This window comes from Salmo trutta, chromosome 25, assembly GCF_901001165.1.
Source record: "Salmo trutta chromosome 25, fSalTru1.1, whole genome shotgun sequence".
In the NCBI taxonomy this organism is placed as follows: domain Eukaryota; kingdom Metazoa; phylum Chordata; class Actinopteri; order Salmoniformes; family Salmonidae; genus Salmo; species Salmo trutta.
The window spans coordinates 21,069,759-21,095,072 of record NC_042981.1 but is presented as its reverse complement, the minus strand read 5'-3'; the positions used below and the strand labels follow the sequence as shown (position 1 = coordinate 21,095,072).

At 44.2% G+C, this 25,314-nt stretch overlaps 1 protein-coding gene across 3 annotated transcripts; it reads right to left on the bottom strand.

The window, feature by feature from the left end:
• Window positions 1–1,370: 1,370 nt before the first annotated feature.
• LOC115162152 (tyrosine-protein phosphatase non-receptor type 21) lies at window positions 1,371–25,269 on the bottom strand. 3 transcript variants are annotated; one of them, XM_029713177.1, is made up of 20 exons: window positions 24,958–25,269; window positions 24,355–24,411; window positions 21,484–21,725; window positions 18,997–19,166; window positions 18,419–18,516; window positions 16,858–16,925; window positions 16,683–16,753; window positions 15,775–15,862; window positions 12,904–12,992; window positions 12,098–12,185; window positions 11,299–11,378; window positions 10,682–10,742; window positions 10,379–10,460; window positions 8,724–10,204; window positions 8,073–8,207; window positions 6,973–7,191; window positions 2,976–3,104; window positions 2,590–2,824; window positions 2,222–2,382; window positions 1,371–1,996 (listed from the first exon to the last, which is right to left on the bottom strand). In XM_029713177.1, the coding sequence occupies exons 3-20, from the start codon at window positions 21,661–21,663 to the stop codon at window positions 1,868–1,870; spliced, it is 3,564 nt and encodes a 1,187-aa protein (XP_029569037.1). In that variant the 5' UTR covers window positions 21,664–21,725; window positions 24,355–24,411; window positions 24,958–25,269; the 3' UTR covers window positions 1,371–1,867. The 3 variants fall into 3 exon arrangements, with proteins under 3 accessions (XP_029569037.1, XP_029569034.1, XP_029569035.1); XM_029713174.1 differs by lacking the exon at window positions 24,355–24,411 and having other exon boundaries at window positions 21,484–21,730; XM_029713175.1 differs by lacking the exon at window positions 24,355–24,411.
• Window positions 25,270–25,314: the final 45 nt, after the last annotated feature.

Genomic DNA, 25,314 nt, shown 5'->3' with positions numbered 1-25,314 from the left:
TCCAGGGTTACTCCAAGCAGTTTAGTCACCTCAACTTGCTCAATTTCCACATTATTCATTACAAGAGTTAGTTGAGGTTTAGGGTTTTGTGAATAATTTGTCCCAAATACAATGCCTTCAGTTTTTGAAATATTTAGGACTTATTCCTTGCCACCCATTCTGAAATTAACTGCAGGTCTTTGTTAAGTGTTGCTATCATTTCAGTAGCTGTGGTAGCTGACGTGTATAGTCATCCGCATACATGGACACACTGGCTGTCCTCAAAGCCAGTGGCAGGTCATTAGTAAAGATTGAAAAAAAAGTAAAATGGCCTAGACAGCTGCCCTGGGAAATTCCCGATTTTACCTGGATTTTGTTGGATAGGCTTCCATTAAATACCCCCCTGTGTGTTTTGTTGGGACAGGTAACTCTATCCACAATATAGCAGGGGGTGTAAAGCCAAAACACATTTTTCCAGCAACAGACTATGATCTATAATGTCAAAGCCACACTGAAATCTACCAAAACAGCCCCCACAATTTCTCTCAGCCAATCAGTCATTTGTATAAGTGCTGTGCTTGTTCCCTATAAGAGTGCTGAAAGTCTTGTCAATTAGTTTACTGTAAAATAGCATTGTACCTGGTCAAACTATTTTTTTCAAAAGTTTACTAATGGTTGGTAACAGGCTGATTGGTCGGCTATTTGAGCCAGTAAAGGGGGCTTTATTATTCTTAGGTAGGGGAATAACTTTTGCTTCCCTCCAGGCCTGAGTGCACACTTTCTAGTAGGCTTAAATTGAAGATATGGCAAATAGGAGTGGCAATATCGTCCACTATTATCCTCAGTAATTTTCCATCCAAGTTGGCAGACCCCGGTGGCTTTTCACCTCTTCCAGTTACTTTACAGAATTCAAAAATACAGCGCTTGTGTTTCATAATTTGGTGTGTGTATGTTAAAAGAATAAAAAAATTCCCGATATGTAAACAAAGTTATTCTAATGATTTATCATATTTAGATAATAAAGCTTACCTGACAACTTCATAAGTTATATGTATTTAACAGTAAATATTATTTGGTGGACACCTGAAAAACTCAACGTGTGTGGCTATTGAATGACTACAGCTCTTTGGTTACAAAGACCCAGGTTTCCCCAAAGTGGGGTTTTTGGTACCATGTGGGTAACATCATAAAATGAACTCCTCTTGTGAATCAAAATAATGGTCTTAGTGTTAGGCCTATTACTAGGTCAAATAGAAGAGCAAAGGAGAAATCCTAAACCACCATAGGGGGAACATGGCAACACTTCTCAGATGCAAGTGCACTGCACCAAAGATAGATTTTGTTTTAAAAGTAACCATTGTCATCTTCCACAGTCAAGCAGACAACAGCAGTCCAACATAATCAGAGTGATTTTAAGTTCATTCTAAATCAAAACATTAGTCAAGTCCTTCATTGTAAAAAACATCATCCAGCGTGCACATCGGAAAAAATCAACAACAAAAAAGTATCTGTAATTATATTGATATGCAAAAATCAGACTTAGATTCTAATTGCAACTTCAACATGGTTTCACTATATATTGCTAGGTACTGTACTGAAAAAGTGCTGCGTTTCATGTCTGTAATCGTTTAGTGTAAAAACTCCACAGTGAAATCTCAATAATACTGTTTAAGTGGGACACACACAGTCCTGTGATCCTTTCCTCAGGTTGCAGTCTCGCCTCCATTAATACTTTGTAAAAGGGCCATCTGATAGCACCGCCCTTTTTGGAGCCAGAGGCCACAGTTGCTCCAACGCACTAAAGTTTGGCATGAGCATTGAGGAAACTTGGAGAATATTGGTACCACGTGCCCCGAAACAAATGTTTGAGTGGGGCTGAGGTTTGCACTTAGATAAGCCTGGAGTTGCGGAGGAACTGGATTAGAACTTTGTAAATGAAGCTGTATTGTGAGATGGTCTGCACCATCATCATACGCTGCTGCCGGAGCATGTTGAGAACGGTCGGGATGTCCAGCATCTGGAGGAAAGAGGTGGAAACAGGCCACAGACAGGGGTTTACAAAAGGAGTATGTTATTGGATTGGTTATTGATCTAAACTGTGGTGAGAAGTGATCAATGCCTACCTACATTCCTGATGGAATAGACTAGGGTTCGATCCTGGTGACATTATTCATTTTTAGGCCTTCTACATAGCCCAGTAATGTAATGGTAATATACATGTAGACGTTAGTTAGGTGTTTACCTCGTTATGTTCTAGACAGGCGATCATGACCTCAGAGAGGATGACCACCCCGGAGCGGCCCACTCCAGCACTACAGTGGACCAGCACAGGCAGGTTGGTGTTCTTTGGGTCGCTGGTGCTGTTGGTGTGTCTCCTCACTGACTGGATCTCCTCCAGGTACGCTGGGGAAAACATTGAAATAAGAGAATGATTGATTCTATTAACCAAACTAAATAAAAATAGACTTTTACAACAAAATCTCAATTTATCACTGAACACTCATTTAACTTTGACTGGAACTGCCTTCTTGACCTGCTCTCCCTTGGAATAGAGATTTCTTAAATGGACTTCCTGGTTTGAATACACTTTACTCCAACTGATCCACTCACAGAGGAAGCCCTTGAAGTCCTCAGGGCAGCCGTGGTCGGGCCAGTCTGTGTACTGCAGGTGCCACACAGTGTGCTCCTGGCCCGTCAGCAGGTGTTTTATCTTCAGGCCTGTGGTGGCGTAGCAGCCTGAGTCCGTCCTGAAGCGTGTGGTGATCTTAAAGCGTCCGTACGTCACTGTGTTGTGGCGGAAGCCGAGCCGTGGCCAGTAGCGGAAACTCTTCTCCCTGCCACCCTCCTGCAAAGGGGTTAGAGGCCAAAGGTTTGCCAGGGTCAAAGGGTAATGTTATTGCTTACAGGGCAGTATCCTAGATCTGAGGTCATGCAATAACAGTAACACACCATGGACATACAAACATAATAAAGTCCAGTGTAACACACACACACACCTCTTCAGCTGTAACCATGGCAATGATGGCCACACCCTGCTCCCACACCATTTGCCAGAAGTCCTGACAGGTGTTGGAGAGAGGGCCTTGGGAAGCGATGTACCTCCACTCGTCTCCGCCCACCGTGATCTAGGAAACGCCAGAGGAGAGATATAGTTATTAGTGACCTCAACCACTGTAAAAGCATTTACAGTGCCTTCAGTGCCTTCAGCCTGAATTCAAAATGGATAAAAAATCTAATAATCTCACCCATCTACACACAATTCCCCAAAATGACAAAGTAATAACATGTTTGTATACATTTTAGTAAATGTATTGAAATTGAAATACAGAAACATGTCATTCATTGCATGCCACTCACAATACGATATTAGCACGATACTTAGGTGCGGATACGTACAGTGAGGGAAATAAGTATTTGACCCCTCTGCAAAACATGACTTAGTACTTGGTGGCAAAACCCTTGTTGGCAATCACAGAGGTCAGACGTTTCTTGTAGTTGGCCACTAGGTTTGCACACATCTCAGAAGGGATTTTGTCCCACTCCTCTTTGCAGATCTTTTCCAAGTCATTAAGGTTTCGAGGCTGACGTTTGGCAACTCGAACCTTCAGCTCCCTCCACAGATTTTCTATGGGATTAAGGTCTGGAGACTGGCTAGGCCACTCCAGGACCTTAATGTGCTTCTTCTTGAGCCACTCCTTTGTTGCCTTGGCCGTGTGTTTTGGGTCATTGTCATGTTGGAATACCTATCCACGACCCATTTTCAATGCCCTGGCTGAGGGAAGGAGGTTTTCACCCAAGATTTGACAGTACATGGTCCCGTCAATCGTCCCTTTGATGCGGTGAAGTTGTCCTGTCCCCTTAGCAGAAAAACACCCCCAAAGCATAATGTTTCCACCTCCATGTTTGACGGTGGGGATGGTGCTCTTGGGGTCATAGGCAGCATTCCTCCTCCTCTAAACACGGCAAGTTGAGTTGATGCCAAAGAGCTCCATTTTGGTCTTGCTTGGTGACTATGGTCCCAGCTGCCTTGAGATCATTGAGATCATTGACAAGATCCTCCCGTGTAGTTCTGGGCTGATTCCTCACCGTTGTCATGATCATTGCAACTCCACGAGTTGAGATCTTGCATGGAGCCCCAGGCCGAGGGCGATTGACAGTTCTTTTGTGTTTCTTCCATTTGCGAATAATCACACCAACTGTTGTCACCTTCTCACCAAGCTGCTTGGCGATGGTCTTGTAGCCCATTCCAGCCTTGTGTAGGTCTACAATCTTGTCCCTGACATCCTTGGAGAGCTCTTTGGTCTTGGCCATGGTGGAGAGTTTGGAATCTGATTGATTGATTGCTTCTGTGAACAGGTGTCTTTTATACAGGTAACAAACTGAGATTAGGAGCACTCCCTTTAAGAGTGTGCTGCTAATCTCAGCTCATTACCTGTATAAAAGACACCTGGGAGCCAGAAATCTTTCTGATTGAGAGGGGGTCAAATATTTATTTCCCTCATTAAAATGCAAATCAATTTCTAACATTTTTGACATGTGTTTTTCTGGATTTTTTTTGTTGGTATTCTGTCTCTCACTGTTCAAATAAACCTACCATTAAAATTATAGACTGATCATTTCTTTGTCAGTGGGCAAACGTACAAAATCAGCAGGGGATCAAATACCTTTTTTCCCTCACTGTATTACACTGCTAACAATTCTATATGTATTGCAATTCAACACTGATTTTATTGGGATTTGATGTTCCAAACATATTGCTCACTATATATGTCTGCTGAAGAGAGAACCTGACATTTTTGTTGATCAGTCATATAAATAAAAGTGCTGAAAACATCCTGACTCACTATTTAAAAATGCTTATCAAAGAAACAATGACTGCATAAAGTCCTAAGCCATCAGCAGTCATCTGGAATGAAGAACATTTTTAGGAAGCGGAGAGGAGGCATTTCTGGGAAGTTAACCCTAACCTGGGAAACACTGCACTAGAGCAAAGACATTCATAAATGTATGGTGTATGTACAGGTAACTTCCGAAATAATGGAAACACAAGTAAATAAGGGATACACAGTATATTGAAAGCAGGTGCTTCCATACAGGTGTGGTTCCTGAGTTAATTAAGCAATTAACATCCCATCATGCTTAGGGTCGTGTATAAAAAAAATACTGGGCAGGCCATTATTTTGGCTACCATGACTATGCCCCCATAGGATGACAATGCCCCCATCCAAGGAGCATTGAAGCTGTTCTGGCTCTTGGTGGCCAAACGCCCTGTTAACTTCTATGGGCTACGTGGGACGCTAGCATCCCAGCCGCGGTACACACTATCAACAGCCAGTGAAATATCAGGGCGCGAAATACAAAACAGCAGAAATCTCATAATTTCATTTTCTCAAATAATCAACTATTTCCCACTATTTTAAAGATAAACTTCTCGTTAATGTAACCACATTGTCCGATTTCAAAAAGGCTTTACAGTGAAAGCATAAAATTTGATTATGTTAGGACATAAACTTCACAAGAAAAACCACACAGCCATTTTCCAAGCAAGGACATGCATCACAAAAACCAAAAATACAGCTAAAATATTCACTTACCTTTGATGATCTTCATCAGATGGCACTCATAGGACTTCATGTTACACAATACATGTATGTTTTGCTCAATAAAGTTCATATTTATATCCAAAAACCCCATTTTACATTGGCGCGTGATGTTCAGAAAATGTATTCCCACCAAAAACGTCCGGTGAATGTGCACATCAATTTACAAAAATACTCATCATAAACGTTGATAGAATTTACAACAGTTATTGAAAGAATTATAGATATACTTCTCCTTAATGCAACCGCTGTGTCAGATTTTAAAATAGCTTTACGGAGAAAGCACATTTTTCAATATTCTGAGTACATAGCTCAGCCATCAAAGCAGGCTATACAGATACCTGCCAAGTTCTGGGGTCAACTAAACTCAGAATTAGTATTATAAATATTCTCTTACCTTTGCTGATCTTCGTCAGAATGCACTCCCAGGACTCCTACTTCCACAAGAATTGTTCTTTTTGTTCGAAATACTCCATATTTATGTCCAAATACCTGCGTTTTGTTCGTGCGTTCAGATCACTATCCAAAGGCATAACGCGCGAGTGTAAATCCAGACACGAAAAGTCAAATAGTTCCATTACCGGTCGTAGAAACATGTCAAACGTTGTTTACAATCAATCCTTAGGGTCTTTTTAACATAAAACGTCAATAATATTCCAACCGGACAATAGCGTATTCATTACAGAGGAAAAAGAAGGAGCGGTGCGCCAAACGTGCCCACGCAGTAAACAACTCACTGGTCCCAGGCAGTCCACTCATTGACTGAGCTCCTATTTTCTGCCCAGTAATATAAGGATGAAACATGTTTCTAAAGGCTGTTGACAGCCAATGGAAGCCTTAGTAAGTGCAACGTGACCCCACAGACACTGTAGTTTCGATAGGGATTCAAAAGAAGAACTACAATTCTCACATTTCCCACTTCCTGGTTGGATTTTTCTCAGGTTTTTGCCTGCCATATGAGTTCTGTTATACTCACAGACATCATTCAAACAGTTTTAGAAACTTCAGAGTGTTTTCTATCCAAATCTACTAATAATATGCAAATATTTGACTCTGGGCTCGAGTATTAGGCAGTTTACACTGGGCACGCTTTTCATCCGAAAATGAAAATACTGCCCCCTATACCTTAAAAAGTTAAGACACTTTATGTTGGCGTTTCCTTTATTTTGGCAGTTACCTGAAGGTCTGTGTTTCTAGCTATCACTGTCGGTTCACTGGGTTGGTTCGCACTATGGAGCCGAGCAAAGCCATACTACTCTGGACTAGTTACGCATCCACCATAAAATGCTGGAACCATGCAGGAAAAAACAATGCGGGGAGAAAATATCCAAGCCAGCATGGTAGGGTTCGGGTCGGCATGGTACTGTGAAAAGGGTATTAGTGTGTCCATTACCCTGATGTGTGAGGCGTTGATGTAGCCAGTGTTGTTCTCCTTGGTGGGCACCAGCTCCACACGCGTGTCGTCGTAGGGCAGCACGTCCTGGAAGCGGTTCCTCTCGCCACTCTCGGGAAGCTGGGCGATGCTGCAGTCGCCTGCCGGACTCCGCTTGGCCACCTGCTCGTACTCCTGGAACACCATGCCCTGCTCCATACGCTGCTCCAGCACCTTACACTGAGACACACAGACAAGGGTTAATGACAGAGACCTGGAATTGTTCCGGTAGGTATAAAATGATTGAAATGCTACAGTGTTGTGAGTAACTCTGCAAGAAATAAAGTACATTTTCCTGATAGCTGTTAAGTTCCCCTACATTGCTGTTATTACGGTGCTATCACTCTGATTAGTACGCCTGTGAAGAAGTGTCACTGGAGATGGACCTGGCCTGGAGTGTGATGGCGACTATGTAGTGGTAATACGGTGAAGTAAACGTTGTTAAACTGGAACCTAGTCGTTGTGTCATTTTGAGTTAACAATAGCTGGAAACAGCGTAGCATCTGAATTCGGATTGAACAAACAAATGGTGCACCAACTAACACATTCAGGACTTTCAACTAAAACCGATATAAAAAGTAGGACAATATTATCCTGGTAGAACTGTTCTATTACATCACTACCATTCAACATCTTTTTGTTCTGTTTTAAATAACGTACTGTTTTGAGCTCCATTAACTAAGTCTTATGTTCTGCAATAGATGCAAGACAATAACATTTGGATAAAACATTACTCTGTCTGCATGATATTCTGTTTGGCAATCAAATCCATTTAAACAACATGCCTAAACTCTGCAAATGTAAAGCAGTATCAATGTCTAGATTCTACAGAAAACATTACAGTATCCACCCCTAGAGCAAACCTTCTCTATAATACTGTTCATGTAAAATACTACAGTGCCTATGCGCATAGGTGGTTACAAAACCAGTCTCTCTAGCTGCAAACCAAAACAGACAAGAGGTGTTGAAGAGGTTCCTCCTAAAACGAAGCATAAAAGAAACCCCATTCAGTAAACAGTGTTAAAGGGACAACACCAGTCTAGAGCAATGCCAGTGCCTACCCTCTCGTCGTTGGAGGACGTCTCAGGCTCGTCCTTGCCCCCTTCGTGCAGTGGCAGCCTGGACAGGGTCAGGCCATTGAGGGCTGCCACCTTCAGAGGACCCATCTTCTTCAGCTCAGCCCGCTTCTTCATGCCCTGGTGTTACAGAGGACAGGGAGAGAGTGAGTGAAGTTGAGTGTCAGAGAGGGAGATGAGTGGGAAGGACAGAAACGACAGCCTGGTTCTGCCTTTCCTTGGAATGCTACCGGACCAGCTAATGCGGTCGCCAGCCACATTCCTGTCACCTGACCAACAGAGAGCGTTTGATATTGGTTGAAATGGCCTTTGGGACATTCCACTACGTGTTGTGTGACATTGTGGTGTAAATGATAAGATCATTCAAATGTCAGACATCTTAGCTATGAGGAAAAAATGATCTTAACTGACAAAGAAATTAAGAAGAGTCTCCATGACATGAAGATTGGGTAACAGCTGTTCCTTGAACTATGAAATACACACCGACACCTCTAGTCAAATATTGTAATTAAATGTACTTTTAAAAAACTACACTAAAAACACAGACATGTTTTACAGCGAGTGAGGCAGCAGAAACTGGAGCTACTATGATGGAACAAAGACTACTATGGCGGGAAGAGAGGGTGCAAGTCTCACGGCAGGAGGCAGGCCATCGATGGGTTTCTTCCCAGCAGGGACGTCTGACACGGGCCTCTTCTTGATGAAGTCCTTCTTGGCCTTCTGTTTGTTCTGCCCACTGATGTCACCGTCAGACACAGAGGGAACCATCCTGATAGGCTGCCCATGCGCCAACAGGTACACCGGCTCCGCCTCCTGGATCAGTGTGTGCATCTGATAGGCCGGTAGGCCAGACAAGACAGGGTCAAGGGGGGAGACAATGGGATATGCGGGCGGGGGCTCCAGGGGAATCTGGCCCAGATTAGTTAGAAGCTGCTGCGGGTCAGACCCAGACAATAGTGCATCGTGGGATTGGGGGGTGTGGCGTCCGGTCTCATCCTCAAACTCCTCCTCCTCACTGCTGTGCACTAACATGGTGGCGTCCGACAGGGACTTCTTGTGGCCGTAGTGCACGTGCTCCTTCCCCTCTCCCCCGTCCTCTGACTTGGTCCGCTCCAGGAATACGTTGAGCTGGGAGCTTGAGGAGGGTCCATGCGGGGCCAGAAGGGGGGTGTCCTTGACCCTCATTCCCTCCAGGCTGTAAGCCAGGCTGGCGATCTCGATGGAGTTGCGTTTGTGTGCGTTTTGCTGGTGGGGGTGGTGTTGTGGGGGTCCAGCCATGAACAGGGGTTCAGATACCTCCTGCAGGGAGTGGGCTACAGGCAGGCTGTCCTCCTGGAAGGTCTGGACAGAGTGGTGCACGCGCCGCGTGGTAATCAAGTCCGGGTTGCTGCTGCTTACGTACAGGTGGTGAGACAGGTCTGGCGTGCTGTTAGCGGGCCGCGGGTGGGCACCGTATGAGTAGGGGGGTGGAGGGCGGTACACCTGGGTCCTCATGATGTTGGCCGCAGGGTACTCCTGCGCCTGCTGCAGCTGGACGTTGGTCAGCTCGGGCACACTGACCGCCCCCACCACCGGCCTCCTCTCCGTGGGGTAGGGGTATGGCGAGGGGCTGTGGAAGCTGGCGTTGAGGTGAAAAGGGTAGTGGTGGTGCACTCCTCCTCCACCATGCTCTCCTCTGATCTCCGGCTGGCTGTAGACCAGGGGGTCGGGTCTGCTGTAGGCGTACGAGTTCCCAATGTTCAGGTTCCTCATGGAGAGGCTCTGGCGGTGCTCGTGGGCGTGCACCATCCCTCCTCCCTGGTTCTTCTGCCTCATGACTGTATTGTAGTCCGGGGTGGCGCGGTAGGAGGGGGGGATGAGAGCGCTGTGGCGGTGCGAGGGCACGTAGTCGGGCCGGGTGATGTCACTTCCTGTGATGGAGGGGTTGGAGGACATGGGCGAGGGCTGCATGTAGTGCTGGGGGTTGGTGAGGGAGCTGGTGCTGTGGGCGCTGTACACGCTGCCGTTACGCAGCTGCCCGTTCCCACCGCCACTGTTGCCGTACTCGAGTGGTAAGCGGTCCAGGCTGGTCTGGGAGTGGTAGTAGTAGCCGTGCTGACTGTTCATGTACAGGTTGTCTGAGAGATAGGAGAGAGATAAGACAAAAGGTCATGTTAGAACTACAGTATTAGGATGGACATACCCATTCAAATAATCCAACAATCAAAGCATTGTTGCATGACTAAGCTCAAATAAAGATTCAATTTGGGTGAAACACCAGTGATCTTGGTGAGGTCAGACTCTATAAGTACCTTGTGAGGATGTGTAAGGCTCAGTGAAGTGGCCATTGTAGGGCATCTGTGGCAGGGGCATCATGTAGGCCGGGGGCTTAGGCTGCACAGAGAGGGATCAAACAACAGCATTCAGTTACTACAGACATGATCTTAATGCAGCCCAACAGATTGGAATTACACACAAATCTAATAGTGTGCTGAAGCACTGGCCAGGGACTCTGACGTTTGTCATGTGCTGCATTTCACAGGCCATAGATCAGAGGGCGAGCGTGTGTTTTAGAGAGAAAGCATATGTGTGTTTGTGTTTCACTGTCGGGATACCAGAGACATCCTGGTGGAGGATCGCCGTTGCACTGGTTTCACAGCAGTAGGCTGGGTTTGGCTGAGAACAGGAACATAAAAACAACAATGAAACAAACAGGTAGAAAAAACAAAAAAGCCTTTCTTTGAAGTTGAAAGGGACTCGGCTGAATTGCTCAGATCAACTCTTCTCTGTTAAATGAAATCTCCCTTCATCACAATGAAAGACAGGAGCAGTATCCAGGAGAGAACTCCTTTTCTCACGTTTTTCTGTTACATACATCATCTTTCCTCGCCCAAACACAAAATGTTTCAAAAGTGGTGAGGAGATGATTGGTTATTATTGGTGCACGTCATTTAAATGCAGCTAGGGTATTTTGGAGGCTCTGGATGGTTTTTAGGGGAGGAGACCTGTACTGTAGGCGGGTGGCTGCGGACAGAGTTGTTAAAAGGCAGAAAAGGAAAGAGAGGAATGGAGAGAGTGAGAATGGACTCCTGGGAGCCCTCAGAAGGCGAATGGGGGTCAGACTCCTCTCTGGAGAGAAGAGGGGACAGGAATGAGGAGAGCACACACACGCAAAGAGAGTTCCACATACACAGGAACTGGGCTAGACTCATTAAGAGAGAGACACACTTACAGGCTGCTCTTGTTAATCTTGTAAAACTTGTGCCTGGCCAGACACATCCGGCACACATATTTGGAGGTTTCCATGTCTTCCTGTAGAGGGGAAAGAAAGCATTTACAATTTAAGACAATCAGTACACTGTGGTGGTCCACTACTTATTCACCAACCCAAATACAACTTCTATGAATATTTCAAAGAGAAATACGCAACGCAGAGACAGAGTACAAGAGGTCATGAGGACGAGAAGTCAATAGAATGAACAATCAATGGAAATAGTGGTTTTTCTGTAATAGGGAATTATTTATCAATGGGTCAGAGACATGGGAGGAATTTGTCTATACAGTGAGTCTGAAATAGGATACTTGTTATTTGGCCATTGGCCCAGTTGTACTGCAAGGACTTCTAAATTGGTCAACCACAGGCTAGGGCTGGGTTATAAAACTAGATCCTATGTTCTGGAGAGATAATCACAGGAGAGAATCACTAGAGAGCATCACTGAGGACAGGGGAGAATGACCATCTACCTCCCAGCATAACATCTATTATCTGTCCTCAAATAAATTGATTTTCCTCCCCCTGATTTGCTTTGGGGTCTGTGTTAATAAAGAATAACATCAACTGCTAACAAACTGCAAACTCCCAGCCAGCGGCATGGGACTTAGTTACCACCATACAAGCACACATACATGCGTGTTTACCTTGAAAAGTCAATACACATTCCCACAGCATGCACTGTGTGATTAAAGGACCATGTGTTTAAAGGGAAGAGGATCATTGCAGTGTGTGGTGGTGGCAGTGGTTTGAGACTCACGGTCTGGAACTGCACGCTCTCCTCTTTGTTGGCCAGCTCCAGGGCAAAGAAGGACTTATTGTGAGTCATGTTGTTAATTTCATTCCACCTACACAGCCAATTAAAAACAGAGAGGGGCGAGAGCATGAGGCAGTGGCATGGCAGTGGTCACATTTAGAACTGGACTGTGGGAGGGTAGTGACGTAAATAGAAACCATATGATTCAATAGTAAGAGAAGTGTCTACATTCAACACTGCTAGTAGCATTTAGACTAGGATATTCTACACAAAATGAGACTTCCTCTTGGTAAAATTGAAGGTTTCAGTTATTATATAGATTAGTCTTTCCCAACTCAATTACCCCCAACAGCAAACATGATTCAAATTGTCAACTAATAATCAACCTCCAATGAGTTGAATCAGGTGAGTTTTTCAGGGCCTACAACAAAAACATGTGTTGTTGGGGATACAGGAGTTGGGAAACAATGATAGAATGTCAGGAGGTTTTCCTGATCATGTGACCTGAGGCCTAGTTTCTCCTTGCCAGGTCACATGGTCAGGAACCCCCCTGGCCCTATTTATTGAACATCACATCTGAAAATAGTAAGAGACCTGCACGCCATCTAAGAATAGTAGCTAGCTAGCTGTGGACTGAACCAGACTCAATATGCAGTCATTGCTACAGGCTTCAGACACACAAATACCAGACATGATTCATTCAGACAGCTCATATTTAGAGGCAGATCATACTGCAGGACTGGGGTATTAGCGTCAAAAATGTAAAAATGTAATTATGCTTAAAAATAAACAATTATTTTCAGCCTTACTTGAATACAAGGGGTGGCCTGCCGTTTTTGTGCTTGACAAAGATGCCGTCCAGGCAGGCCCCAAGGAGGATATCAGTGCCTTGGCTGTCCTGTGGGAATGGAAATAGAAAAGAAGATTAAATTGAAGATAGCAAATGAAAAATGGGGACCTCACAGAGCCCTGTTTGTTCTGTGTGTGCTGGATGGTCTACATTTATCCTTTTATGAATATATTCCAAAATATCAGCACCAGAATCTGCTGCTTTTTTAACTGAAAAATTATTTGTTCCTTGATCCAGTTCAAATAGAGGTATTGACAGAAAATCATTAGAACTGGAGATCAATGACGACGATGAGACAGCCTATAGGGAAGAGGTCAGAGACCTATGGCAGTGAGACTCCCTCAACGTCAGCAAGACAAAAGGAGCTGATCGTGGACGACAGGAAACGGAGGGCAGAGCATGCCCCCATTCACGTCGAGCAGGTCGAGATCTTCAAGTTCCTTGGTGTCCACATCACTAAGGACCTATCATGGTTCACACACACCAACACAGTTGTGAAGAGGTCATGACAACACCTTTTCCCCATCAGGGGACTGAAAAGATTTGGCATTGGTCCCCAGATCCTCAAAACGTTCTACAGCTGCACCATTGAGATTATCCTGATCGGTTGCATCACTGGCCTGGTATGGCAACTTCTCGGCACCTGACCGTAAGGCGCTACAGAGGGTAGTGCATATGGCCCAGTACATCACAGGGGCCGAGCTTCCTGCCATCCAGGACTTCTATACCAGGCGCCGTCAGAGGAAGGCCCTTATAATTATCAATGACTCCAGCCACCCAAGTCATAGACTGTTCTCTCTGCTACCGCACGGCAAGCGGTACCGGCACGCCTGGGACCAAGTCTGGGACGCAAAGGCTCCTGAAAAACTTCTATCCCTACGCCATAACTGCTGAATAGATACTCAAGTAGCTACCCGGACCATTTGCATTGACCCCACTTTTTATTTTTGCACACTACCCACACACACACACACACTGACTTGTCTAGTTAAATAAAGGTTACATTTTAAAAATTACATTATAATATTATCAATCCTGATTGCCCAGTCACTTTTACCCCTATCTACATACAGTACCAGTCAAAAGTTTGGACACACCTACTCATTCAAGGGTTTTTCTTTATTTTTACTATTTTCTACATTGTATAATAATAGTGAAGACATCAAAATTTGAAATAACACATATGGAATCATGTAGTAACCAAAGAAGTTACTACAGAATTTGAGATTCTTCAAAGTACTCACCTTTTGCCTTAATGGCAGCTTTGTGCACTCTTGGCATTCTCTCAACCAGCTTCATGAGGAATGCTTTTCAACAGTGTTGAAGGAGTTCCCACATATGCTGAGCACTTGTTGTCTGCTTTCCTTCACTCTGTGGTCCAACTCATTCCAAACCATCTCAATTGGGTTAAGGTCAGGTATTTGTGGAAGCCAGGTAATCTGATGCAGCACTCAATCACTCTCATTCTTGGTCAAATAGCCAATACACAGCCTGGAGGTGTGTTTGGGTAATTGTACCTTTGAAAAACAAATGATAGTCCCACTAAGCGCAAACCAGATGGGATGGCGTATTGCTGCAGAATGCTGTGGTAGCCATGTTGGTTGTGTGCCTTGAATTCTAAATAAATCACTGACAGTGTCAACAGCAAAGGACCCCCACACCTCCATGTTTCCGTTCACCTACTCTGCGTCTCACAAAGACATGGCGGTTGGAACCAAAAATCTCAGATTTGGATTCATCAGACCAAAGGACAGATTTCCACCTGTCTAATGCCCATTGCTCGTGTTTCTTGGCCCAAGCAAGTCTCTTCTTATTGGTGTCCTTTAGTAGTGGTTTATTTGCAGCAATTCGACCATGAAGGCCTGATTCACGCAGTCTCATCTGAACAGTTGATATTGATGTGTCTGTTACTCGCATTTATTTGGGCTGAAATCTGAGGTGCCGATAACTCTAATGAACTTGTCCTCTGCAGCAGAGGTAACTCTGGGTCTTCCTTTCCTATGGTGGTCCTCATGAGAGCCAGTTTCATCGTAGTGCTTGATGGTTTTTGCGACTGCACTTGAAGAAACTTTCTAAGTTATTGACATTTTCTGGATTGACTGATTTAAAGTAATGATGGACTGTTGTTTCTCTTTGCTTATTTGAGCTGTTCTTGCCATAATATGGACTTGGTCTTTTAGCAAATCTTCTGTATACCACCCCTACCTTGTCACAACACAACTTTTTGTCTCAAACGCATTAAGGAAAGAAATTCCACAAATTAACTTTTAAAACATGGCACACCTGTTAATTGAAATGCATTCCAGGTGACTACCTCATGAAGCTGGTTGAGAGAATGCCAAGAGTGTGCAACGCTGTCATCAGGGAAAAGGGTGGCTACTTTGAAGAACCTGAAATATAAAATACATTTTGATGTAACACTTTTTTGGTTACATGATTCCATATGTGTTATTTCATACTTTTGATGTCTTCACTATTATTCTGCAATGTAGAAAATAGTAAAAATAAAGAAAAACCCTGTAATGAGTAGGTGTCCAAACTTTTGACTGGTACTGTACATATTACCTCATACCCCTGCACATTGACTTGGTAATGGTACTCCTTGCCTCGTTATCGTATTTTATTGTGTTACAACTTCCTTTTTTATTTAGCCAATTTTTCATTCTTTTTAACTCTGCATTGTTGGGAAAGGGCTCGTAAGTAAGCATTTCATGGTAAAGTCTACACCTGCTGTATTCGGTGCATATGACAAATTGTATTATATATATCAATGGAGTAGTACAGTGAGGCTTTGGGGGAGCAGGTACTGTAGTTTGGTGTAGTTGTTCACCTTGGCTGGGGTACTCTCCTGGCCATAGCCCTCCATCTTCTCCACCTCCTGCATGTACAACACCTCAGCCTCTGGTGCAGGCAACCCCCTGAGAGAAACATACACATGGCAATAGAAGTTAACATAAACCATATACATTTCCAACGCAGGCAGACACGGAGACACCAGCATCCATTTACCAGCACAAACAGAGAGTACAAAGACACACCTTGGTCACATTCTGAAAAATAATTGATGGCATATTCACACCTTTCATCTCAGCAAACTGAACCGGTGTCAGTCTAGTTCAACAACCAGCATGATCAGCTGCTGCTATGTTCTATCCCCCATCACCTCCATATTCAGTTCATCTGTCTCACCACACCTCGTTTGACACACAAAGCAGTGAAACCATTTCATACAGACCAACAAGGCAAGTGTCAACTCCTCACCGCTCACCTTCAGAACCCACTGACACCTACCTCCCCTGTAGCCAGGGCCAAGGTATGAATCTAAACAGCTCTTTCCAGCTATCCATCTATCCAGACAGCCCATATGGGGGATGAGCAGAAGGCTGGAAACCGGCAGGTTGGGATGAAGGGATGGGGGGATGAAAACCAGCTGGCCTTGGACTGGACGAGTGAGCAGGCTTAGTGCCAGGCCAGCCCCAGCTCGGGCCTTTTCATCCATCTACCTGACTGGAAATAACAGCTGAGGAACCCTGGCGGGCCTGCTAACTGGGGACAGATAAGAGAGATGCACCATGGACTGCCCAATGCATGTATGGAACCTGGAAACAATTAAAGGCACTGTGTATGTCAGCCTCAGGAGATATGAAGGGGGGGTTGTGTGGAGAATGAAAGGCATGTCTTCTTTTCCACGGATGGAAAAAAAAAAATCAGGCAGATGAACATCTGAAGGTTTCTCACCTGTAGTTCTGGTAAAGCAGAGCCACCTTGTGAGTGGCCTCTTCCAGTACTCTTTCATCCTGGATCCATCCCTGTAAAGAGATGGGGAAACACAGATTACATTGTGCATTCATGAACACATGACGTAAATCATTAACTTTGAGCTGCAAAGTCAAAAATAAATAAAACTGCTTACGATAGGAAACAGCACAAACTTCTGAAGAAACTCCTGCGAATCATAACGATTGAAGTCTCCAAAGTCAGCTGAAACACACAAAATAATCAAATACAATCATATTTTTTGTAGACTGGATGAATACATGTAAATAACAGTACAGTAAATATTTTCCTAGAAGTGAACAGAAGTGAAAACCTGACTTAAAAACCAGATAGCTTTTCTTTAAATAGGTCAAAGTCCGTAATGTGTCTATTTCTGCAATTAGTGCAAGGCAGACTGAAAGCGTGCATGGATTTTCAGAATGGCGTGATGCTTTTTCAGAGGATGCAGTATACAATGACAAAGCGGGCTAATTTGAGAAAAGCAGGAAACCCGTTTGGGATTGCTTTAGCATCTGAAACCGGAGTGGTCCAACGTTACCAGCAATCTCAGTGTGCCCACCAGCTATGTTCACAACTATGTTGAGTATGCCAGGCATTAGCCATGCTAGCTAAACAGCTACGGCCCTGCCGGCCAGGCCCCCACCAGCCCTAATCTCAGCAGCTAGGTAAAAATAATTCATTTTCCAAGCAAAAACCAAAAGGAAACCTTGCATTTTTAAGTCAGCAAATTCTTGAGGTTTCTCAAAACGTTCAGTATTAATGGGATATTTTATTCTAGCTTGCTATGCCAGTTGGGCAGCAGAAGTTTGGACCTGGGTTGCACTAGTAAGTGATCTCAGTTGCTGTGCTATGTTAACACCCAGGCCAGTAACTTGCACTGCCTGATTTAACTTTGCCAGTAGAGTTTGAGATTCTTCTGGCTGGGAAAATGTGTGAGCCCGGAAATGTCAAGCTGGAGACCAGTTTATTGGAGGCCAGTTTATTGGTTGGTATGGGCTTGGTAAGGTTCCTTTTATTCAAGTGTATTTCACCTTTATTTAACCAGGTAGGCCAGTTGAGAACAAGTTCTCATTTACAACTGCGACCTGGCCAAGATAAAGCAAAGCAGTGCGACACAAACAACACAGAGTTACACATGGAATAAACAAACGTACAGTCAATAACACAATAGAAAGAATCTATATACAGTGTCCTACATTAACAGACTTGTGAAAAGCTCAATAAAGCCAAAATAAAGTGCTTTACCAGGCTTTTATAGAAACAAGGTTAGGATAATAGAAAATTGTATTTCACAAGTACAATGAAACAACAATTATGTTCTCTTGAATACCAACTGAAAATATTCAGGTTTAAAATTCCCATTTTCCCTAGGTACGCTTTGAAATCCAATGATGAGACACCCGACGAGTCCCGAGTCGAGATTCAGTAATGATCCTTGAGACCATACGCTTAACGACATCACTCCTGATGCACCGTCAACAGCCTCAGGATCAATAAAACATGAGGTGTGGAATTTACAACAGGCCATGACAGCAGTGTGTGTGAGTGTGGTGCAAAAACACCTGCTGTGGCTGCTTATGGCAGGACCTGACCTGTCACCACAGTTTGAACAGGTGGTGATCCTCAGTCTTCTATCAGTAGATTAGAGTGTACTGAGTTTCACATTCACAGCCGGTGTTACGTATTCACATGTATACCTTGCACTGCCAAGCCAGCCAAACGGATGGCTTGTTCTATGGAGCAAGGGATTCTGCCTTCCAGAACATCCTTCTTTAACTGGAGGTAATACTGATATCTGTAGAGAGGTAGAGAAAGTTGGTTAATCTCAAGGTGGGAACAGATGACAAACATGACTTGGTTTGACCCCTCCATTCAAACGGCCAGTTAGAAATGTGATGTCATACTGTGGTGGGTGACCACACACAGAAAAACCTATAGTCCTGGACTGAGTTGCTCAGTACGCATTACTAAGATGATACTGAGGAGTAACTAAGGCAATATTGGAATTCTCTGCTAAGGTACTGAGTATGACAAATCCTCTGGCATGTAGGACACATGCATTCCATTCCCTTCTCCCCTCATTCACTACCTTTGACTGATCCAATAGGAATGGATAAATAAAATAAATAAATATGGTGGGAACTATGTGGCTTAGAGTTAACCAGGGAATAGATGAAGGAGACAACGTTTTGGCCTGTGAGAGTGTCTAGTTTTAGCCCGGAGAAGCAGCCTGAGTGAGTATCTAATGTCCCTCTGTGTTAAGCGTATATCTGACCTGGTGATCTCCTGCTGCAGCTGGCCCACGGTGGGCACGTAGAAGACCACCCCGAAGTAGACAGTGGGCACCAGGCCGTACTTGTCCAGCTGCTTCTTCAGGGGCTTCTCCAGGTCAATCCATCGCTGCTGATTCTGCTTGTTGAAGTACCACAGGCTGAAGTACGTTATCTGATGTGGGGAGAAAAGGAAATGTGGGGCGTTAATGGGGGAAACAGGAAGCAGACTCTTTTTGAAAGATGAGGGGAATGTGAAATCTTTACATGAAAGTAATATGGTATATTCTGGTTTACAATGACAATAGCTTACCTTGCATTTCCTATGCTAAATTATAGAAGACTTAACATGTTTGTGCTTCCTTCCTCATAAACATGCCGATACTAGTACACATAGCTTTTACTCATCTGAAACATTCAACTTGACCCACAAGCCCAAAGGAAAGGTGCAGGCTGCTGTGTTGCTGCCACTCCCTGTCCAGTCTTGTGAATGTCTGCTGGAGTGGAGCAGTGTGCATCACACAATGAACAGTGGATCTGGAGTTGACCTACAAGGCTCACAGTGTGATTGCACACTGCAACCGTGTGGCCATAGGTTTATTTCAGTGCCCTGTCCTATAGTCTTTCTGTTGATCTGACTGCTCACTGACTAATGGTCCTGCGTGACCATCCATGCCCGAAGTTCCTCCACTCTCAATGCCATCGGCATGACCACTTCAAGTCCTCAATCCACTAACTTACGTTGTATGTGTTGTAGCTTGTTATGTGCTTTTGTAATACGCAATTCAGCTGTCATACACACACACACACACACACACACACCCGTTCAAAAGTTTTGGCTCACTTAGACATTTCCTTGTTTTTGAAAGAAAAGCCATTTTTTGTCCATTAAAATAACAACATCAAATTGAACAGAAATACAGTGTAGACATTGTTAAATGTTGTAAATGACTATTGTAGCTGGAAACGGTAGATATTTAATGGAATATCTACATCGTGTTCCAATGGCATGTTGTGTTAGTTAATCCAAGTTTTTCATTTTAAAAAGGCTAATTGATCATTAGAAAACCCTTTTGCAATTATGTCAGCACAGCTGAAAACTGTTGTTCTGATTAAAGAAGCAATAAAAACTGGCCTTCTTTAGACTAGTTGAGTATCTGGAGCATCAGCATTTGTGGGTTCGATTACAGTTTCAAAATGGCCAGAAACAGAGAACTTTCTTCTGAAACTCATCAGTCTATTCTTGTTCTGAGAAATGAAGGCTATTCCATGCGAGAAATTGCCAAGAAACTGAAGATCTCATACAACGCTGTGTACTACTCCCTTCACAGAACAGCGCAAACTGTCTCTAACCAGAATAGAGAGAGTGGGAGGCCCCAGTGCACAACTGAGCAAGAGGACAAGTACATTAGAGTGTCTAGTTTGAGAAACAGACACCTCACAAGTCCTCAACTGGCAGCTTCATTAAATAGTACCCGCAAAACACCAGTCTCAACGTCAAGTGAAGAGGCGACTCCGGGATGCTGGCCTTCTAGGCAGAGTTCCTCTGTCCAGTATCTGTGTTCTTTTGCCCGTCTTAATTTTTTATTTTTATTGGCAAGTCTGAGATATGGCTTTTTCTTTGCAACTCTGCCTAGAAGGCCAACATCTCGGAGTCGTCTCTTCACTGTTGACGTTGAGACTGGTGTTTTGCGGGTACTATTTAATGAAGCTGCCAGTTGAGGACTTGTGAGGTGTCTGTTTCTCAAACTAGACACTCTAATGTACTTGTCCTCTTGCTCAGTTGTGCACTGGGGCCTCCCACTCTCTCTATTCTGGTTAGAGCCCGTTTGCGCTGTTCTGTGAAGGGAGTAGTACACAGCGTTGTATGAGATCTTCAGTTTCTTGGCGATTTCTCGCATGGAATAGCCTTCATTTCTCAGAACAAGAATAGACTGATGAGTTTCAGAAGAAAGTTCTTTGTTCAAAAACAAGGACATTTCTAAGTGACCCCAAACTTTTCAACGGTATGTGTATATTATTATTTAAAAAAAGGGATTTATGGACAAGCAAGGTTATCCTCTAGTCTAGGCTTCACAGTTTGGACAAAATCCAAACGAATGGAGAAGCCATCCGAGTCAGATTCTGATGCATACTGAATCACAGCATGGGTGTGTCCCCTGTGTGTCCCTAGCAGAGTTGTGTCCACTTGACCTGTGCATGTTTTGCACAGTGTATCACCACTACTATACCTACGTGACTGAATAATGACTCGGTCCATGTGGAATGCTTTTGGCTGAAACTAATTATTCTTTCCATACCCTCAAGACAATAGTATACGTTCTAGGTGTCTGATAGTCCTGTCATTATAAAGCAATCAGGTATGTCGCAGAACAGCTCATAGGCTATGATAGCCTAACTTTAGCCTGAAAGGCCACCCACTTGAGATGAGTAATCACAAAACACAAAGGACAACAATCAGTGTTTTAGTTGTTTTGCTTGAGCATACATACCTCTCTTAACTCCAGTCTCTGTGCAACTGCCTCCAAACATTCCTGGCCGGTGCTCTCCACAGAAAGCGTAAACTCAACAAATTCACTATTGAGTAGCTGAATGCGAGTGACCAGACAGCTCTTGCTTGAGACTGTATACCTTCGCGTTCTTTTGAGTTTTAAGCCAAATGGCAAGGGCATGTTTCAAAGTCCGTTGGCAAAGAGTCCTTCTTTGATGCAGAAATATGTGCCCTGCTGTCTCTCTAAACTTTGACCGTCAAAAATTGAGTGGATATGAGGCCATCCATACGTTGGATACATGTATCCATGCGAAAAGAGAAAGAGACAAATTGTTATTAAAGAATAAATTATAACACACATTTTCCAGCTAATTCCAGATAACATTTTCCAGACAAACATAGCCTAACTTATTGATAAATGTGAAATCCCAATATAAGCAAAATAGTATGTTATGCTGAATCACCAACTTGGGTCCTGGAAAGCTACAGGGTGTGCAGGCTTTTAATGATCAACATTGATAAACTGATTGAGTTGTGTAGTCTGCTTGGCTGGAACAAAAGCCTGCAATCCCTGACCACCAGTGACAATTGGAAGACGTAACCAAATCAAATGTTATTAGTCACATGCGCCGAATACAACATGTATAACTTACAGTGAAAAGCTTACTTATGAGCCCTTAACCAACAACGTAGTTTAAAAAAATACAGATATGATTAAGAGATAAAAGTAACAAGTAATTAAAGAGCAGTAGTGAAAAACCAATACAGAGTCAATGTGCGGGGGCACCGGTTTTTTGAGGTAGTATGTACATGTAGGTAGAGTTATTAAAGTGACTATGCATAGATGACAACAGAGAGTAGCAGTGGAGTAAAGACGGGGTGGGGGGGCACTGCAAATAGTCTGGGTAGCCATTTGACTAGATGTTCAGGAGCCTTATGGCTTGGGGGTAGAAGCTGTTTAGAAGCCTCTTGGACCTAGACTTGGTGCTCCGGTACCACTTGCCTTGCGGTAGCAGAGAGAACAGTCTATGACTAGGGTGGCTGGAGTCTTTGACAATTTTTAGGGCCTTCCTCTGACACCGCCTGATATAGAGGTCCTGGATGGCAGAAAGCTTGGCCCCAGTGATGTACTGGGCCGTTCGCACTACCCGCTGTAGTGCCTTGCGGTCGGAGGCCGAGCAGTTGCCATACCAGGCAGTGATGCAACCAGTCAGGATGCTCTCGATGGTGCAGCTGTAGAACCTTTTGAGGATCTGAGGACCCATGCCAAATCCTTTCAGTCTCCAGAGGGGGAATAGGTTTTGTTGTGCCCTCTTCATGTGTGCTTGGACCATGTTAGTTTGTTGGTGATGTGGATGCCAAGGAACTTGAAGCTCTCAACCTGCTCCACTGCAGCCCTGTCGATGAGAATGGGGGCGTACTCTGACCTATTTTTCCTGTAGTCCACAACCATCTCCTTTGTCTTGATCACGTTGAGGGGGAGGTTGTTGTCCTGGCACCACACGGCCAGGTCTCTGACCTTCTCCCTAAAGGCTGTCTCGCCGTTGTCGGTGATCAGGCCTACCATTGTTGTGTCATTGGCAAATTGAATGATGGTGTTGGAGTCGTGCCTGGCCATGCAGTCATGAGTCAACAGGGAGTACAGGAGGGGACTGAGCACGCACCCGAGGGGCCCCTGTGTTGAGGATCAGCGTGGCGGATGTGTTGTTACCTACCCTTACCACCTGGGGGCGGCCTGTCAGGAAGTCCAGGATCCAGTTGCAGAGGGAGGTGTTTAGTCCCAGGGTCCTTAGCTTATTGATGAGCTTTGAGGGCACTATGGTGTTGAACGCTGAGCTGTAGTCAATGAATAGCATTCTCACATAGGTGTTCCTTTTGTCCAGGTGGGAAATGGCAGTGTGGAGTGCAATGGAGATTGCATCATCTGTGGATCTGTTTGGGTGGTATGCAAATTGGAGTAGGTCTAAGGTTTCTGGGATGATGGTATTGAGGTGAGCCATGACCAGCCTTTCAAGGCACTTCATGGCTACAGATGTGAGTGCTATGGGTCGGTAGTCATTTAGGCAGGTTACCTTAGTGTTCTTGGGCACAGGGACTATGGCGGTCTGTAATACCTACATGTTTTAAGCAGACTCGGACAGGGAGAGGTTGAAAATGTCAGTGAAGACACTTGCCAGTTGGTCAGCGCATGCTCGCAGTACACGTCCTGGTAATCTGTCTGGCCCTGAGGCCTTGTGAATGTTGACCTGTTTAAAAGGTCTTACTCACATCTGCTAAGGAGAGCGTGACCACACAGTCTTCCAGAACAGCTGGTGCTTTCATGCATGTTTCAGTGTCATTTGCCTCGAAGCAGCATAGAAGTAGTTTAGTTCGTCTGGTAGGCTCGTGTCACTGGGCAGCTCTCGGCTGTGCTTCCCCTTGTAGTCTGTAATGGTTTGCAAGCCCTGCCACGAGCGTCAGAGCCGGTGTAGTACGATTTGATCTTAGTTCTGTGTTGATGCTTTGCCTGTGATGGTTCGTCGGAGGGCATAGCGGGATTTCTTATAAGGTTCCGGGTTAGAGTCCCGCTCCTTGAAAGCGGCAGCTCTAAAATTCAGCTCAGTGCGGCTGCTGCCTGTAATCCATGGTTTCTGGTTGGGGTATGTATGTACGGTCAATTCACATTAAACATATGGCCTTTAAAAAACATTTATTTGTAGTCTCGGTTACACAGAAGTAAAATTCTCGCAAAATTGAATCTGTCCTCGAGATATTAGTTTATTGGTAGCGTTAATCCACGTAGCTAGCTAGCTAAACAGGGAGCATCTGACTTCTTGGTGCAAGGCAGACAAGTGAGTCAGTGATTTCAGAATGTGCTGCGATAACTCTGTACCTTTCCGATGGCACTGGTTCTCCATCCGAAAGTTATCAGTAGGACACTTTCATTACACTGGAATAACAGATCAACATTGATTTTTGACAATGCAGTGAGCTCCAGATTTTGCTTGTTACAAAGAGATCAACGACTTTTGCTAATACCAAACATTCTATTACAATGTTTAATACAGGTTAGATGGTAGAGACGGACAGTCTATCAGATATCAGCATCTTCTTTGACGTTAGCTAGCTAGATGACGTTAGCTATAGCTAAATTAGCAAGTTAGCTAGCTGGCTAACTAGGCTTGCTAATTTAGTTAGCTAACTTGGCTAGCTCATTGACCCCCATCAACGTTAGCCAACAAGCTAGCTTCAGTTCAAGCAACACGTTACTTGGGTTACCAATACTGTTATAAAACAGAGAAGCTTCCAAAACAACCGAAACGGGTGGCTACGTAACGTTACCTAGCTAGCTACAAACTAGTAAGTACACTAGCTAATTAGCACGCAGACTAGCATAGCTAACGAACGTCGTCGGCGTCAAAACGGGCTCTTCTCTCCAGGCGTCACCTAACAAAATCCCTGTAAATAACTAGCTAGCTGATATTAGCACCGTTACCTTATTGATGTCCGCCAAAACCAAATGAGCCCATTTGTAAATTGTGCATATCCAAAGCGGCCATCAGTGATAATAGGTGATATATATGTCCAATATAAAAGAAAGTGTCGTTTGTTTGAAGTTTAACCTGCATCATGCCAAAATCAGACTAAGCCAGCTAACTTGCTTCACTTCCTGTCGAAAGAGCGTCAAGTGTGTAGGAATCTCTAGCTACATCTGCTGATCTGCGTTGATTTAAATGCACAAACAAAACTACGAACAAGAAAATAATTCAGGTCCAGTAGCTATGGTTTAATCGTCTGTATTCCTTATAAAAGTTTGAGTAGTTCCTCAACAATAGCGTTGACTTACCTTATT